General features: G+C 42.4%; 1 protein-coding gene across 1 annotated transcript; it reads right to left on the minus strand.

Annotated features, from left to right (window-relative positions):
* Window positions 1-264: 264 nt before the first annotated feature.
* On the minus strand, window positions 265-12095 carry PARP11 (poly(ADP-ribose) polymerase family member 11). Its single transcript, XM_084275724.1, has 8 exons — window positions 11980-12095; window positions 8391-8519; window positions 8171-8291; window positions 6805-6880; window positions 5169-5241; window positions 4949-5079; window positions 1099-1250; window positions 265-650 (listed from the first exon to the last, which is right to left on the minus strand). The coding sequence occupies exons 1-8, from the start codon at window positions 12013-12015 to the stop codon at window positions 337-339; spliced, it is 1032 nt and encodes a 343-aa protein (XP_084131850.1). The 5' UTR covers window positions 12016-12095; the 3' UTR covers window positions 265-336.
* Between the last annotated feature and the right edge of the window lie 6880 nt (window positions 12096-18975).

The raw sequence follows: 18975 nt of genomic DNA on the forward strand, positions 1-18975 counted from the left end.
TAGTTTCATCATATGCATACTATATTACAGGCATATTTCTACCACATGAATAAATACTTGCAATATATTTTAAAAAAATAAGAACATAAATCTTGTCCTTGAAAATTTACCAATGCCCAACATATTTAAGGCTCACTAAGCAATTTCAAATTTCTAAGTCTCTACATTTGAAAAAATGTATTAGTAAAGTTAACAGACTTCTAAAAACAGTTTGACAGTCTCTCTTAATAGTTTCCTTCCTCCACCCTTCTCTTCACACTCCATCTTTTGTATTGTTGTCTTTACAAAAGGAACACAAGTATCAAAAAGAAACAAACAACATTCAGTTCAGTTCCTTTAAGAAAATTCTATTAAGTACTCAGGGTAGATTTGGTTGGCATCAAAGATAACAAAGATCTTTGGGTTCCAGGTGTTATCCACACAGCTGTCATACAAGTTCACAAAGCTTCCGTCCTTGGAAGGAGGCCGCATGTATTTCGAATCGCCGTTGATATAGTCACCAGTTAATACTCGAGCAAGGAACATGACTTTATCTGGTCTCTGCAGATGGGGCTGTACATTCACACCATGAATCTGAAAAGTATCTCCATGCTTCATGTCCTCTTTGCAGAAGCGACTGGAATACGATGCATCTCTTGCAAAATAGGTCCCTTTGAAGTAAAAAAAAAAATAATAAATCTGATTACATTTTTATTGTGACACCTTACTAGAGCAGGGATACATACCAGGATGCTGAAAGATGTCTGGGTTTTTATGTTCATTAGCAATCACTTAATTTTTTTTCCCAAAATCATTAGATTATAGCAACATAACCAAGTATTTTTAGCAGGAATGCTTTAGTAGGGAGATTGTCTTGCGATCAGCACTGCTTTCCTGGGCATCCCTTCTCCACACTTCTTGGTCCTATCAGTTAGTTGTGGCAATTACATCTTTTACTGCCTCCTAACTTTCTGAATTATGCTTGATGTAAAAACAGAGATATGTTAAACAGCTCTTGGATAAATACAGGGAGTGCATCTCAAAGAACATACTGTAGGGAACACCTAATGTTGAACTGTTACGATTACCAAACTGCTGCATGCAACAAAAACTACTTACCTTTTCCATATGCAGCAGCATGCATCCCATTTATTCTCCAGTCAAAGTTATGAATACATATTGCTTCTACAAATTCATTACTGGTGCCATGGAATAACATCTGCTCATTAATAACGGGGACACCCCTCTTCTTCTTGAGTTGAGCTTTTTTCCTAGCGAGAACACACAATACAGCATTACAGACACCTGTAGAGCCAAATTGAGTTACTACCCTGAACACAGTAGGGAGGGGACAGACGTATAACATGCTATACATTCAACTCTCACAAGTACCTAGGCAAGTCTGGTTTTTAAACAGACTAGAATTCTTAAAGGTACACGACTGGAAATCACCGCGTTCTGGGTGCTGCAGACTACTTTCAGAAGTAATCCAAGATTAGGAAAAAAGGGGGAGGGGGATTGTACCAATTTTATCATTATTGATCATTTGGCACTAGTTTCAGTGTGGTTATTTTCTGCCTAGACACTGTTCAAAGAAAGGCATTTTTCTCCCACTTACAATAAAGTTAGTGGATTATTCATTGTGATTACCTAGATAAACCAGCAGAAATATTTAAAATTACCTACATTCTGGGGTAATATTACTTCAACGTGAGCATTTCCTAATGGTTTTCTGAACTGATGGTTCACATACTTTCTAAAACAGGTAAGTCATGTATTTGACAGGATTACATCAGTCTAGAATTTAAAAAACCCACCCTTACACCATAGATCAAGGTATATTACACTCTAATGGTCAGAAGACCACGGCACACCTTCAATTAAAGAAGAGATATATTCGCTATCAATCTTTAAATGACTTTGTCAGCTGGGTTTTCCTAAGATTCATGAAGTAGCCTCTGGAGCTGTGTTTAAATCACTGAGCTGGTCATAGTTACGATCCCTGGACTGTCCAGAAAAATCAAGCTGGAATGCATCACAGCTTTGTTCTTGTCTATGTACCTGAATTTTCTCTGTATAAAGCCACAGCATATGGAGCACTCTGCTGCACCCCTAGGTGTACCAGGAATATACTTAGGCTTACAAGCAGATTGCTTAACGATAACTGGAGTGCACACTTGAATTGGGGAAGCATTCTCAGAGCCTACAGGTGCTCTCAGGAAGTCCTATCGACCAGGTCCAGGGCAAGAGAGAGGCAGCAAAGATTCTTCATAATATTAATGGTATTGCATTGCAATTATGCATTCTTGATAAATAACTACATTTCACAGAAGTGAAAAATCTCACTGTACTTCAGCTTGAAATGGATGTTTATTCTTTTTTATTGTTCAGCTTATTCTTTTTAGTGCAAACTAAAATAATTGTGTCTTGGCAACTTAATTGTTTTCTTGTCTTTTTTTCTCCTTACAGCTTGTTTCCAAATCAGATGAATGTCAGCAGAATCTCAAGGGCATCTGGGAGGTTTCACTAATAATCTCATCTGTGACAATTTGTGTGCCATGCAGAGAGGTTCCAGACACTCCAACCCCATTGTATTAGCAAGTCAACAAAACTCAGGATTCCCTGCATCTTCAGAAACCACTGGTGTGAGACGACACCTCTGAGCAAAGGGCTAGTAATGCTAAATAACTGAAGCTTTTCAGTCAGCAGACCTCTGTTGGCTGCTGATCTCTGACAATGTATTAAGGCAACCTAGAGGAATTTTGTCAAAATAAGGGAATGGAACAAATTTATAGAAAAAGGTGAATAATCAATTGTCCAAAAATGTTCTGTAATAGTCCTTCACTATGTCTGACCAGTTGATATAATAAAACCAATTTAAAATACTCATACAATAGGGAGCTACTGTAACAGGCAAATATGTTTTGACCACTACAACACTGCAAATAATCATTCAAACAATGCTTATATTTAATCACTGGCCTTATCAATGAAACAAAAAACCTTGATCAAACAACAAAACTATAAGCAGCAACTGTTCCTTGTAGGTAGTGGAATATACTGAGCACATGGAAAGCTGGTTCTGCAGAACACAGAAATGCCACAGCAGGAGTTTTTGCCAATTTGGAAGAGAAATTAAGGAGTCCAACTGTTCTAAAAAACACTATCCCCAATGGTCAGAAGCTAATCCAGTAAAACAAATTTAAGTCACTCAGAAGGCTCTCATGCAGCCAGTTCACTCAATAAGGGAGAAACCCAATGGAAAACTAAATACCTGGAGACAGGCTCTTCGTACATGTGCAAGCACACGAGCTGTTTCTAAAGATGGTCAGTGATCTCACCAACCAAACACCTTTTCCTACTTGCTGTACTCCTCTACAACTCCAAACCGAGATGCACAAACCAAAATTTGCCAGGGAGATTCATCTTCTACTACTCTTACTTTCCCACATCGGACACGAAAGGAACTTTTAGTGACCTGGAAGTGCTGAAATACCTACTTCTTGTAACATGCTACGGGGCAATAACATCTTCACCAGTGCATGTAAGCCCATCTACTCCGAGGCTATATTTTACCCTCAGCAGAAAAGTAGCTAACTCCCAATTGCATACACTTACTCTAGGAATTTTCATTGTTAATTACGATTATTTTTTTATATAAAGGAAACAAGTTTTAAAACTGAAATTCTTTTCTCTATGTACTGTTATACCACACTGATACTAAAGACTACCTTGTTTTGCTGTTAGTTGTATGGCCATACTGTAATACCCCTGACACATGAAATTCTAACTCCCATTCAGTTTTGTATCTTAAGAATATTTCTAGCCCAGCATCCATAGACTGATTTGTTAAACCATGAATTCTACTCACTGAACAGTCAGAAAAACTAGAACGCTCTCTACACCGCATCAGTTCCTAAGCTAAGCAGAAAAGGTCTTCCTCTGCTCCCCTCTGCTATCCACACAGGAGATCCAAAGGACATTTACTTTGAAGTCTGCTTACTAGTCCTATTCTCAAAAATTAAGACTGGTATTAAGATGGTACAAATACACCTCTAAAGAAACTTATTTGTAGAAACATAGATGTTAAGGGTTATTTGCTTGGCCTTGTGTTTTAACACTTAAACAGGCAAATATAACCAAATGGATTTACTTTTAAGAGAAGGCTAATTCTCTTAACCAAGAACAAGTAATTTTCTTATTCATTATATAGATTTAAATTAAAAATAAATTTCATATCTTTCAAAAAATCATAACATGGATTTTTAATATACACCTGCCCAGTTATTTCATCACTATTTAACTTAGTTCAGTTGCTTTTAATAGTGCAATACAACTTTAAAACTGATTCTGATACATACTCCTTCACAGAGGAGTAAATTTTTGTCAAATAGAACTGTTTGATACTAGAAATGGAAACAGAACTCAGCACTTCGTACTGCTTCAAGGCCAGCACAATATGTAGAGGGGAAAGCAGAGAACTTAGGAAAAAGCTTTATTAGCACATTAAACTTAAAGAAATTACATGATTATCTGCTAACTGGACATGTAATTCTGTCCTAAGTTTCATAAATTTGGGGAATTAAGCCACAAATATGCATTAAAATTAAAATAAGTCAATGAACTGTTTTACAAAAAGCCTAGTTTTTCTTCTGCTTACTTCACTGTAAGTACCATGGGCATCTGCCACGTGGACATCCTAAACATCTTTAATCCATCAATCTTATTTGTGCTACAACTACATCTAATGCATTTCTACAGGGATTACATTTCTACACCTGTGGAAGCTACAGAGTCTTGCAAATGGAATTCTGAATACAGAGGAATGACAAATAAGGGAATTACAAAAAAATAAGAGAGTAACACATTTTCATGAATAATAAAAGCAATTAAACATATTTCTGCTGCACACCTTCAAGATTCGCTCTGTTAACAAACCTAAGACTGTTGGTGTTAGAAATAATCTCACCTGCAAAAAAACTCCCACAAGTCTAGATTTTGTATTCTCTTAATTCTTTTAATGCGGTTGCTATCCATTGTTTTTCCAAAGAGACTAGAAACTTCATTATATTCATTTGTTTTCTTTTGCAATGGAATAAGCTGGAAAAAAAGAGGTTAGTACGATTTCAATTCGATGCATTATTTTCATCATCATGTGTTTTTCCACCAACTTGCATCCCAACTCTTACCTGGTAAGGCTCCTCTGTGTTTACATTCTCCCAGTGAGAAGGCATAGGAATAGCCTCATTTTCACAGATGAAACTTAAAACAAACAAACAAAAAAAGGTAAAAATACATCACATCAAAGACATGAGGCATTTTCTTCCTGCTATATTCCTGCTCCAAACAATGGGGGGGGGGGGGGGGGGGAGGGGAATGAGACAAAACCACTTAAGGTTTTAATTCAAACAAAGGCTGTTTTTGTCAGCAAGGAAGGTCAAAGGCAAGAGGTCTCATTTTGTATTCAAATTCTGGCTTAGCTTACAAATAAAGCACAGCAGGGAACAAATTTAATACACCATCTACCCAACAAAAGATAGGAAGATAAATCAAAATACATGGTCAGAAAGGTATGCAGCATTAGGAGAGGAACACTAATTTAGAAATGTGACAGCAGAGATCTAGCCCAAACATTCCAAATTACCAGGAACTACAGCTAGCCTAAGCCTCTGGAAACTGAGCCCTCATTTTAAGTATTAAACAGCATCATGTTAGAAATACAGACTTGAAAATTTACTTTGTTTTTAAAGAAACATAACCAAACCCTCAAAGAAAGAGGGCTTTAAGCATATACACTCCATGAATAGCAGCTTTTTAAACCTTAAAATTGGTACTAAAAGAAACAATCTCCTGAGAGCAGAGAATGCTGTTGCCACAGGGAAAGAGTACTGAATACAATTATTCAAGAAAACAAAACCCCAGAATTGAATTGCCACATTACTGCATGCACTTTTCAGCAAATATCCACTGGAAGAAAACACAACAGTTGACAATTTTCTAAAAGACAGGTCTTCTTGAATGTCAATGTAAAAAGACTGCTACCACATTTCTTACTACAAATGCTAAATTTCTTTTTCAAAGTATAACTAGATTACAATTCAGAACTAAAATTATTTCTAAGAAACTATCTGGGCAACCCCCTACACCCCCCACTTATTCTATATAGTCAATTTTACCTGTGGTAGTACCACTGCATAGAACAGTTTACTATCAGTAATTTGGTTATCAGATCTACACCAGCACAGCTTTAGATCTGATGATTGATAGAGTGGTAAGAAACTTACAATCTAAAATCTAAAGCAATTAGACCCATAAAACAATCCAGTCATTACGATGCAGTTTCTTGTAATTTTAGAGTAAATGATTAAAACATACAGTCAAGAAAATATAACACACTTTTTTGCTGTTATGGCAGTATTTTTAAGCATTTTATAAAGTCATTATTACAATGAAACAAACTACTCCATTTTTTGCAGCTGCTTCTCCACAGCAACTCTGATTCAATGGGTATTTACAGCAAGATACTTCAATGGCTAAAGTCAAGCACAGCTTTAAAGAGCCTTGCCAAAGGATATTAGTATTCAGGAGGCCTTGCCTCTCCCACTACAAGTTCCTTGCTTTCTCAGAAGACAGATGAACTACAAATTTTGTGACTCTTCCCCTCTGAAACGTTCTTCACTTGACTAGCTCTCCTACCTTGACTCACCTAACAAAATGTCCAATGCAAAGAGTAAATAAACATGAATAAACTATATTTTTGTTTAATTTTACTTAAAAGAATCAGGAATAAAATAAAAACAAAGACTTATCCTTTTATTTCCTTACCTGAAAGCACTGATAGAAAAGGGAGCTCGCTTTATGGGACGCTGCTTAAGCGTAGTTAGGTTGGTTTGTTTCATCACTGAGCATAAAACAAGAATTAGGATAAAAGTTTCTGGAATTCATCTATAGCATATGAAACATTTAAGTGGGTTTTTTGTTTGGGTTTTTGTTTTTTTTTTAAATAACATGACTACACCTAAAGTTGCTTGACAGGAAATCCTATTTCAACAATTAACAAACCAGCATTTTTGATATTTTTTTCTAAGTACTGGCCTCAAAACATTGGGAAAACAGTCAAATATCACACAAACAACACGTGTTGTTAAAATACCCATCTAATATTCAGCTCCACTAAAATCACTGGCAAAACTTCCACTGACTTTAATACAACTAGGATGACAAAGCATACTACTACTATCCTTAATGCAAGACATCAGGACCTACAAAGACTAACATAAATGTTGTTGTTTAGCACTCACATTTAATGGTTTTATTCTAGATGTAAAACAAAGGCTTTTTGTATAACAGACATTCCAACACAAGTAAACATAAAATTTCTTATACTTTTATATACTACTTTACTCCCAGAACATCACTGTTTTACCCAGTCTTCCCTTTTTGTACATGAAATAATGTTTTCTTTGATTTGGACGAGGCTTCTATTTAAGAATATAGCTGTTTTGTCTTTTAATCGGAAAATAAAAATCTATGGATGGAGACACAAAAAAACCCCACCCCAAAAATAAGAAAGTCGTTAGAACTGACCTTTGAATAAAAGACAAATTAATTTATAATTAGCTACATACATTGGAATCCTTTAATAGTCTGTAATTCACAAGCATGGCATAAGTGAGATATTTACAACCTACTAGAAAATACTTTTGCCTTTCTCCTTGTTACTCTGACAACAGAATTGGCTTCAACTACCTGCTGAATTATAGAATCACTTAGAGCCACTATTCTGAAAGCTTTTTTCATATCAATGTTTCTTATCGAGACTCGGACTGGAAGATGGTTTTCAAGCTTATCAACAGTTGTATGTTAAAGAAAAATGATTTGCACTTCCCAGTCCCACAGATGTACACTACAGACCACCTACAGCTGAGGTAAGAAGCACTAACACCACAGAGCACTACTAAACAAGACATGCTTTTTTCCTATTAATAAACTACTCTAGAAAATATAACAGGGCAGCTACTGCTAAAAAATAATTTTAAAAAATTTTTAATGTACATTCCAGTAAAGAAGACATTCCTAATCATAAGATTTTGCACTAGATACAAGGACAACAATTTTCTGAATGCACAAATGAACTGCTGCACCTGGCACCTTCTTGTTATTTAAATTTACTCTGTTAAAAGATACATACCTGAAAAGTCTAGTGTGTAGTTAAATTTAGCAGTCGTAAAAGAAATGGAACCGTGTGGGTTTGTTCGGAAGCTCCTCTCAATATCCTCACTACTAACAGAGCAGTGACTGTTTGAATCAGTCTTCAAAACAAATGAAAAAGCACATTTAGGGCAAATTCAGCAATGGGTTGTTTAATGTGTAGAATCCATCACAGCTAATATAACTTTGTAGGTATTTACCTGAAACATATGCCATTTACCACACTCAGCCAAGTAGAACCAGCCCCACTGGGTGTCAGAGGTATCCATTTCTTCCGCTGTATTTGACATCTTTGGAAGAAGATCTTCTGGTGTTCTTTGAAGCATTTCCTGAAACATTAATATGGCAATGTTTAAAAAATCCCAACCAACAAAGCAAACACAAAACTACCAACCAACAAACCAACCCTGGCAGGCAGAAGGGCCCGTGTTCCCTTTTTCAGAGGAAAAATTCTCAATTTGCTACTTATCCAGTATTATCCTTTTAGTTAAACATTTGCAAAACCACCTCAAATGTCTGCAAGTTTGCCAGTAAAGGCAAGAACTACAGGCTTCATCAGATCAAAGAGAGGTGCTCAATTTCATACCCATGGTCATATGAGAAAGGCCATTCTTATATACAGTAGGCTCTGGAATGAAGTGTTGGGCTTACATCTGATAGCTTTGGGTACTACTAGGTACTCACCAGTAGTAAACAAATGGGACCAGATCCCAGAAGTTGTTAAAAAAAACCAACCCCAAAACCAAACCAAACCCTAAGACAAATAATTACATATTTAACTGTGCAAGTCCACTATGCATTATCCCTCAACTCTGCATTCAGATTTGTTAACACCCCCAGCCCCATGTACCTACTTAAAAATGATACAGTAAGATTACTGGTACTCTTGTACTTGCAATTACAGAGAAGGTTCCCACCAAAAGCCACAGCAGCTTCCACACGAGCAACGACTAACATAGTTGGCGTTCAGCAGGATGAAAGACAAAGGACTGAGGAAAGGATATAGCAGAGGTCTAGGAAATCATGACACCACTGAATACAGAATAACGAATCACATTTCCTTCCAACATAAAGGGGAGACACCTCAAGTTCAAAACAAGTGCAACTTCTTCATAAAACAGAGGGCAACTCACAGAATTCCTTTTCATGGTACTCTGCGGATGCTTTAGGTTTATGGAAGCTCAAGAAGCAGTTAAAGTCAGGCCCACCAAGAGCTATTACAGAATACTTTTTAGAAGAACAGTCCCTGCCAGATTTCAGCTTCTTCATTCATAAATAAAATCCTGAAAACTCTTAAGTGCTTGACTCCATCTGTATAGATCCAACATGCCGACCCTGACTGCCATGCCACGTCCTTGCCCAAGCAAAAATTCCAAGTGGTTTGGAGGGAATCTTTCAGAGAAAGCAGCTCGCCCTACTCCCTGATGAGATCCATCAATTCATTCACTCTAACTGCTTAACCAAATCTAGCACCCTTGCCAACAATTGCCTCAACTTAACTTTTGCTTCCAAGAACTGGAACAACACCCTCCAGCACAAATAAGTCAAACAATGTCCAATTAATCTCCTGGATGCTTCAGTTGTTTCCAGGACACTTCAACCCAGAAAAAAAGTAGAGGCCTGAAGAAAACAGACACTGGAGACTGGAAGCAGGCACCAGCTGGCCAGTGCTACGGAGGCAGGGGCTGAGAGCATAAGGCACTTCTAGCACTACAGAGGGCACTTCTTCTAGCCCTCTCCTTCCCCCTTTTTCTTTTCCACATGCTAGTCCTCTGTGGTTGTTTGAAAACCAAACACAGAAACCTCTTTGTGATAATAGCTAACCAAAGGCTCCAAAAGGATACATAAACCTCCAGATGCTTAGAAAACAGGGGAAGCAGAAGGGGACCTCCACAACTGTAAACTGTGGATCTGTGGGGGCAAACCTACTTTAGTAGATAAAAGGCTACATACACCAACAGCTGCCTCAAGTTCAAGCAGAACTACACTAAAGATAATCAGCTGCATGAGAAATATTTTTAAAGAGACAAGAATTCAGAGGAAATCTGACAACATCTCTCATTCCTCACAGCAATACCATGTCACAGAGCCTACATTCCCTTGGTGTTAAAGCACAACTGGCCAGTGTCTTTTGATTAGTCTTTCATCTTCACCTTGATTCTTCCTCTAAGATGACTACTTGGCTATGCTGTCTCCTAGAGAGAGGAGACAGAGGTACTCTACACTACCTTAAAGAAGAGAGGAAAACAATTCAGGCTTTTTTGGTAACATTTATCATGTTCCCACTAAAATGGGCAAACCAACATTAGTTCAGGGCCTTAAATCTAATGGATTAAGTCAGTAATGCTTTTGAACAAGTTATAAACAGCTCATCCGTGCTTTGTCAACCCACTTACATTCATGTGGGGCAACAGCCTCCCTCCAGAATAAACTCACTATGGAGACAGTTATTCCTACAGCTTTTTAAAAAAAATGCTACATTCAATACACATCTATTATCCTAGTCACAAAGTCCAGGGTAAGAAGGTAGATTCCAGGATACTTAGAAGAGTGGAAGAATGACCCAAAAGCATGAGAACATGAAGCCACAGAAGCCAGAGAACTGTTCTCGAAGGTGAAACAAATCCAAAATGCTTAAAACCCGTAAGGACTTGAGCAGGTACGTTTTTGTCCAAAGACTCTGAATGCCTGCACGGAGAGCAGGAAAATCTGTTTTTCTGGGATGTCAACTATCAAAGACACAGCAATAGGAATTTCATTAGGAGTGCTTTTGCTAACTGAAGGCCTAGTGCAGTTTCTACCAGTCCAGGATTTAGCAGAACAGCTCAAATTAAACACAATTTCTCTGATAGCAGAAACACCCTCCTAAACAATGAATGTTCACGTTGTGCTGTGGATGAACCGCTTTACTCCTACTGGTAACGTAGTCCCTCATTTTTCCAACAGTACTTTGAAGTTTGAATCATAAACATGCTTTACAGTACACAGAAACACAGAATGGGTTGGGTTGGGAAGTACCTTAAAGATCATCACTCTCCACTTAGACCAGGTTACTGAAATCTCCACCCAGCAAGGCCTTTAACACTTCCAGGAAGGAGGCAGCCACAGCTCCTCTGGGAAACCTGTCAGCGCCTCACCATCCTCGTAGGGGTGACGGCAAAGCCACCCTGAAGGGCTAGTCTATCTGCTTTCTTGTGTTGCCCGCTTCCATTCAGCCAATCCTGCTTTATTGCCGAAGCTTCTTTTCCCCACAGACATCAACTTCTTGCAATTCCCTTCTGGGAACTCTCAGCAACGCTAAGGGACTCTGGCTCTTCCTTAGAGAACAAGGCAGTTAAGCAGGAGGCCGAGGTAAGGAGTGATGGGCTACAGAGCAGAACCAAGAAGAGCAACACCAGCACCAGTACAGGACACACGGCGAAACGACAACACCCTCCGGTGCTGTGTCACCACTTACCCCCTTTGTGCTGCAGGGGACCATGAGCTGCAGTCACCCCCTTTACCGACCCCCTCCAGAGCTGCTCCCATTAGAGCTCAAAGGCACGGCGGGGCCGTCGATCTAAGCAGCACGGCACCGGCACCTCTCCAGGTGGCTCCCGGGCGTCCCCACGAAAGGGCGGCCTAAGCCCCCCACCCCCTTCCCCAAGCTGGCAGCGCGCTCGCCGGCGGAGACGGGGCGGGGCGGGAGAGGCAGCGGCCTGCGGGGCGCGCGCAGTACGGGGAGAGGCTGAGGAGGAAAACGACGAACGGAGCGGTCATTTCTCCCGTCCCCCTTCCGCCCGCACTCACCGCATCGGCCGCCCACCCCGGGCTCGCCGCCCACATGCTGCCCGGAGGGTATGGGGGGGGCCACGAGTGGGAGGGGGGGGAGTAACCCGCAGGCCGCGCTCGAGGCGCGTCACCCCTCAGCCGCCGAGCGCTTCCGTTATGGGTGGCAACGGAAAGCGGCGAAGCGGCAGCCGCCGCCGAGAGCGCCCGATAGGCCCGCGGCGCGGCGGGGGCGGCGCCCGCTCGACAAACGCGCACCGGGATAGGCGGGGCCCGGGCAGGGGCGGGGCCGCCCTTTGTCGTGCCGCTGGGCCGCGGTACCTGGCCGGTAGAGGTAGAGCCGTAGCCTCCCTCTTCTCGCCCCGCCCCGCCCCCTGCCCCGCCCGCCCGGGGCTTCTGGTGGCCTGCGAGCCGCGGGAGGCCTTTTGGCGGGGAGATGCCCCACAGCCGCGCCCCTCGCTTGCCCCCTGCCCAACAGCTGCGCGTCCGAGCGGTGCCCTGTGCCGCCTGCCCGGATGGCCGCTGCTGTAGCCGGGAGAGCTTGCGGCCCGCGGTCTTCCCGTGAAACACCTAGTGAGCCCGTAATGGCGCTGCGTGCTGCACAGACACCGTTCTGTGGAGCAGGCACCGCGCCAGTGCCGGGCAGGGCAGCGGGAGCGGCTGCTCACACCACGAGTTAATGTCCTAAAGCAAAGAGGGCGTGAGAGCTGCGGCCTTTGGCCGGCAGTCCGGGCCGATGGGCAGCTTTATGCCACAGCCAGGAGCAGCAGCAGCTGTAGGACTGCTTAGCCAGAGAGGCCCTGGCCAAGAACATCACTCAACCCAGCCGGTTTGGTGTAAAGGCCCTAGGATGAGAGCTGCAAAATGGAAAAGCAGGCAGTGATGCTGCTGTGCTTTTGCTTGGCAGGGTTCTGGTGGAGAAGGGGGGGCTGCAGGGGTGGCTTCTGCAAGACACTGCCAGAAGCTCCCTGCAGGCCCCACAGAGCAAACACCAGCCAGCTCAAGGCCGGAGTTGTTGCTGACCAAGGCCGAGCCCATCAGCAGAGACCAGCGAGCGTTGTTCACATGGACTGAAGCAAGCTCTTTGCCACAGCTCTCCATAGTGACCTTATAATCATAGAACCACGGTCACAGCGCCCCTGGGAATGACATTTAGTAGGAAAAAATCTGCAAGCAGCCGCTTCTTGCCACCAGAGAAGGAGTGAGAAGATGTAAGAAACTGTGCAGACACCAAGGCCAGTGAAGAAGGGAGGGAGGGGGCACTGGAGAGAAAGATTCCCCTGCAGCCAGTGGAGAAGACTATGGTGGAGCAGGTGGAGACATATGGAAGATGATGTGACCTGCACTGGAGCAAGATCCTGACAGGACCTGCAGCCTGAAGAGAGAGAGAGAGAGAGAGAGAGAGAGAGGCTCATGCTGGAGCAGGTTTGGTGGCCGAATTTGTGACTCTGTTGGAGACCAGGCTGGAGCAGTCTGGGCCTGAGAGACTGAGAGACATTCTATGATTTATGACCCCATAGAAGTGACCCATGCTGGGGCAGCTGGTGAAGAGCTGAAGACCTGTGGGAAAGGACTCATGCAGAAGTTCATGCAGGACTGTCTCCCGTGGGTGGGTCTCCACAGTGCAGCAGAGGAAGGGTGTGAGGAATGGCCATCCCTGCTAGGAAGGAAAACAACTTGTGAGGAACTGACCAATGATCATAGAATCATAGAATGGTCTGGGTTGGAAGGGACCCCAAGGATCATAGAGCTCCAACCCCCCTGCCACAGGCAGGGACACCAACCTCCAGGCCTGGATCTACACAAGGCTGACCAGGGCCCCATCCAACCTGGCCTTGAACACCTCCAGGGACGGGGAATCCAGCACCTCTTTGGGCAGTCTGTTCCAGCACCTCACCACTCTCTCTGTAAAAAACTTCCCCCTAATATCTAATCTAAACCTTCCCTCCTTTAGCTTAATGATACAGGTTAAAACCTACTCTCAATAAGTAAGGTTATCTTGCTGTGTGGAAAATGTCTCAACAAGCAAGATTAGCTTGCTATGTGGAAACAGGAACCAACATTTGTTGTGTAAACTAAGGATGCTTGTAAGGGATAAAAGAGGAACAAAAGGAGCTTTATCATCTGCAAGGATAACCGTTGAAAGAAGAACCAGTTTAGCTGGCTTTCACAAGCACCAGTAGGAGACTTATGGTAATGAGTCCCTGAAACGAATTTTATTAGTCCAACCCATTTCCTGGAAATTGAATTAATATGTATGATAAACTTTATGAATATACATGAGTAAGTGTAATAAATACCTGTCTGTTTGTCCCTGTGGTGTGCAAGTTTGGAGGAGTGATCCCCCTTGCACCCAGTGCTGCAATAAACATACCTGCTTTATAACCTTCTACGGGTTGTGAAGTTTGTTTCTGCACATCATTCCTTTATTCCATGTTGAGTCTGTTGTGCCTGTGAAGCTGATTGTGGAATGATCTCTCCCTGTCCTTATCTCAACTCCTGAGCTTCTCAGTATATATTCTCTCCTCTGTCCTGCTGAAAAGGTGAGTGATAGAGCAACTTTGGTGGGCATCTGGCCTTCAGAATGGGTCAAACCACCACAGATGCCTGCTAAAGCAGTCTGCAGTCAGCCAGCGGGCTGGTAACTTCAAAAAAACAGAGAGTCCACATAAAGTTGTGCAAAAGTTGTGTGTTACAGCACATCCTGCTGTGAAGGATTTTCATTGAGCAGCATGCCAAAAACAACACAGGTGGATTGAAAATGAGTTTCTCAAATTCTTAGGTCGTGTCAGGCAGGATGTGTATCCATATGCTGGCTGTGCTGGCCTTGCCTCAATACAGAGAAATAAAATACTATTTTTCTGAAATTAAAAAGTTAAGCAGCCTATGGTGGATCACTGAGGGTTTTCACTGTTATGAATATGATGCTTCTGGAACAAAGCAGTTTTCTGTACGTAGGGACTTTGCTTTTGTCCTTTTTCAGTTTCATAAGGTTCCTCTGTGCCCATTCCTGCACTTTGGCTATGAACCTCTGAATAGCTGCTCTCTGACCTTGAATGTATCAACTAGGATAAAACAAGGAGGGTAGAGTGCCATTATACATTCTCTTAGAGGGAAAAGTTGGTGATTCTTTAGTATTTGCCATTTCATCATAGATTTAATTTTTACCAATCATTGTAATGATGCATTCACGTAATTGGATTGTAATGTAAATGATGAGGAGATATAATTCTGCCAACGTTAACTGAAATTAAGCAGAAAACAAACAGAACAAGCAAAGAAGGGATAAAATACAAAAATTCTGTGCCCCAAACTCCTGAACAATACAAGGACATAAAAAAAAAAAAAAAAAAAAAAAAAAAAAGAGAGATAGTGTTTTGCCACTTGGCAGAAAACTTCAAGCTTTTGTGATGGGCATGTATATCTCAGCATAAACGAAATAGTAGGGTGCATGTGAAGCCTGTGGTAGCCACAGATCTGTGCATGCACAAATACAGTTGCCCAGAGGCAAGAGAGAGAAAGAAGAGTTATTCTCCTCATTACAGAGCAGTATGCCTGGAGGCTGTATACCTCAAAAGCCGGCAGGAGGAAGTTGTAGCAACAGTCATTATGCATTCTTTCTTCGACAGACTACATCATCTTGATTTTTTCTGTTGCTGTTCAAGAAGCTATTAGATGAGTTCGATCATCTTCCTTAATTTAAACTTTCCTGCATCCTTCTGTTTTCTAGACAATACTCTCCTAGTCCCGTTCCTGCTGTGCTTTCCCCAATTTTGCCTAGCCCTTTTCTGCAGTCTCTGTGGAATGGAAAAGGTTCTGGGAACATCTCTGTTATTCAGTGTTTTCTTTTGGTGATACTGACTGAACGCCTTGGTCCTCATCAGTATCTGTTCTACCCCTGAGTCATGCAGAACACAACCCACAGCCAAGAGACTCGCCTCTCTTTGCTTTTCTTTCTAGGTGGCCTTTTTTTCTCCCCCAGTTTGCCTCATTCTCATACCCAATACTTCACCACTGCTTGGTTGCTTAAACAGTTGCCTTTCTGTCTCCTCCTGTGCACAGACTGAGCTCTAGTACCTCAGCCTACCTTCTTTTTTTTCAGTGAGGAAGAGTTCAGGAAGCTCCCAAATCTTCAGTTGACATTAAGATAACTTAATGCTGCACTTACAGCAGAAAGGCAATCACCTGGAAAGCTTTTTTTTGTTTTTCTCTAGGGAAGGACACAGCAGAGCCCAGAGAACCTTAACACCTCATTTTGAGTGTCTACCTTTTCTAGCCTAACACAACCATGTGTCACCAACTTCAGCATTCCTTAATGACATCAAACCTGAGCCAAACAGCCAAAACACAGAGAAGGAGATAAGCTCAAGAACAGTGAGTCTGCCAGCAACAGCAGTTTCTCCAGTATGACATAAACAGCTGAATGGGGCTGGTTCTCATTGACCCTCCAGTGCTGTGTTGTTCTAATGACTGAACTTTGCTCATCACCCTACTTCCTTTACAGCGAGTGTACCATGCATAGTCCTTCCGTGCTCTGATGTACTGATCATGCTTCAACCTGACATTTCAATATGAAGGTTAGTTTATGCATAGAGAAAAGGACACTTGCCTGTGCCATGATTTGCTCCAACCATTCATTATAACCTAGAAAAAGGATGCAGGGATTACTTCAACCTTGTTCAATGACTGGAGATGGCATTCCTGTCCACCTAGCCTCCTAGGGAATAACACTGATGTAGGGAATGGCTTCTCTGTGGAGCCTCTTCATGTTTGCTCCCTGTGCTGGGCTAAGATTAGCTCTGAGGAGGAAAAAGCATCTGCAAAACATTTCTGCACCCCCTTGTATTGGGCAGCAGAAGCAACTGTCAGTAGTTTCTTCTGTGTCTTGGGAATGCAGGGAGCAAGATTGATATGATCAGGGAAAATCCCACCCTGTTGTTGCAGTTTTGCGTGGCTGGGTTCTGGCAGAGAAGGGGGGGGCTGCAGGGGTGGCTTCTGCAAGAAGCAGCCAGAAGCTCCCTGCAGGCCCCAGAGAGCAAACACCAGTTGGCTCGAGGCTGGAGTCATTGCTGACCAAGGCTGAGCCCAAAAGCAGAGACCAGCAAGCATTGTTCACCTGGACTGAAGCAAGCTCTTTGCCACAGCTCTCCATAGTGACCTCATAATCATAGAATCACAGGCTAGTTTGGGTTGGAACCTTAAAGATTCACCTAATTCCAACCCCTCCTGCCATGGTCAGTGACACCCGCCACTAGACCAAGTTGCCCAAAGCCCCATCCAACCTGGCCTTGGACACATCCAGGAAGGGGGCAGCCACAGCTTCTCTGTAGCACTGTGGCCAAACAGTCCATGGATGGTTTGGATAAATGGAAGATAAACTTTGTAATTAACTGCTTGGAATACTGGGCTGAAAGGGCTGTGATCAGCAGTTCAAGCCAACTGCCAGTGAGTTTACTATTTGTCTTTTTAGGAGATTGATGTGGGGCCCAGTACTGTTTAATGCTTTGTTTGTAAAAAAAAAATGAAGACTGGAGATATGGTCATGCCCTACCAGTGTCTCTCAGTCAGAGAGCTACTCCCTATGCTGTCAGAGGTTGTTAGATGCTATTACAGTGTTACAGTGTGTTCTCCTTAGACTCTTTTTAACAGCTCTGCTTCTTTCTTAGTCTCTGTGAGGCCACCCTTTGTGCTCTCAGCATTCTTTCTGCTGTTATTTTTTTCATTTCTGCAAGAGTACTGTATGCTCTGTGGGTCTCTTTTTTACCTACTTTTGTTCCACCCTTCTGAGGCTAGTCTTTGTTATCCTTCACTTTTGCCGGCTTTATGCCATTTTCTTACCTTTTCTGAGGTTCTTCCAGGCTCTCTTCTAGTCTCTCATGGTCTGCAAGGCTTCTCTTGTTCTCTGGGACTCTCTCAACCTCTCCATTTCTTCCCTAACCTTTCCAAAGCTGCTATTGGTTGCCTTTCAGTCTTCCTTCTTCTCACTGAGGTATCTCTCAAGCACTTTTCAGTTTTTCTGCTACTCATTACCCCTGAAGTTGAACTGAACTGCATTTTCTGGGGCTGTTTCAGCCTCTCTTCAAGGTTTGTGGCATCTGCACAGTTACTCTTCTTTCTCCTGGTACTTTTTCAGCCTCCCTGCTTGTTTCTTCCCACCTCCAAAGCTATTCTCTGTTGCTTTTAGCCTTTCTCCTTAGCAGCTGCAGGCAGATTCTCCTAGTGCTCTTTCAGCATCTCTGCTGCTTTCTTGTTATCATCAAGGTCTTTGGTGTGTTCACCATGGTTCTTTCAGGCTTTCTACTAGTTTCTTTTTGAGGCTACACTGTGTTGTCTGAGTCTTTTACAGATTTTGGTTCGGTTTCCCTCTTTGATGCTGCTCTTTGGGGCACTTTCAAGCTTTCTGTCTTTTTTTTTTCTCTGAAGCCACCCTTGGGACTATTGGGTATTCTAGGGCTATTTCAATGCCTCTGACAATTTCTTGTTATCACTGAGCCTCTTGTGTATCATCTGGGGGGTCCTTTGCCATGTCTGTTTCTTTCTTGACCTCTTTAACCCTTTGTCTCCTTGAGCACTTGCAGGCTTTCTTCCCTTCCCTGAGGCTACTTTATGCTTTCTAAATACCTTTCCGATTCTCTGTTGGCTTCTGCTTGGCTCCACTGTTTTGTCTGGGGATCTTTCAAACATCTGCTACTTTCCTGGCACTTGGAGGACTATTCTGTGATCTTTCTATCAGCATTTATTTCCATGGTTTCTCTGAGACTGCTCAATGACCTACAGATCTATTTCAAGCTCTATACTACTTTGTCCTCTCTTTGACTGTATTCTCTGGGACACTTGCTACTCTTTCCTCTGTTACCAGGCTCTCAAAACCAGTTTGCTGTTCTTTAGGGACCTGCCAGACCTATTTCTGTTTTATTGTTTTGAAGGAGGAGGGTGGAGGATGGAGGGTGGATCTTTAGAGAGATGCAACAGCTTCAAGAGCTGTGTGTTTAACGGCAGCGGAGTTGGAGCAGAGGT

The sequence above is a fragment of the Gallinula chloropus genome (assembly GCF_964237585.1).
Source record: "Gallinula chloropus genome assembly, chromosome: 1".
In the NCBI taxonomy this organism is placed as follows: Eukaryota; Metazoa; Chordata; class Aves; order Gruiformes; family Rallidae; genus Gallinula; species Gallinula chloropus.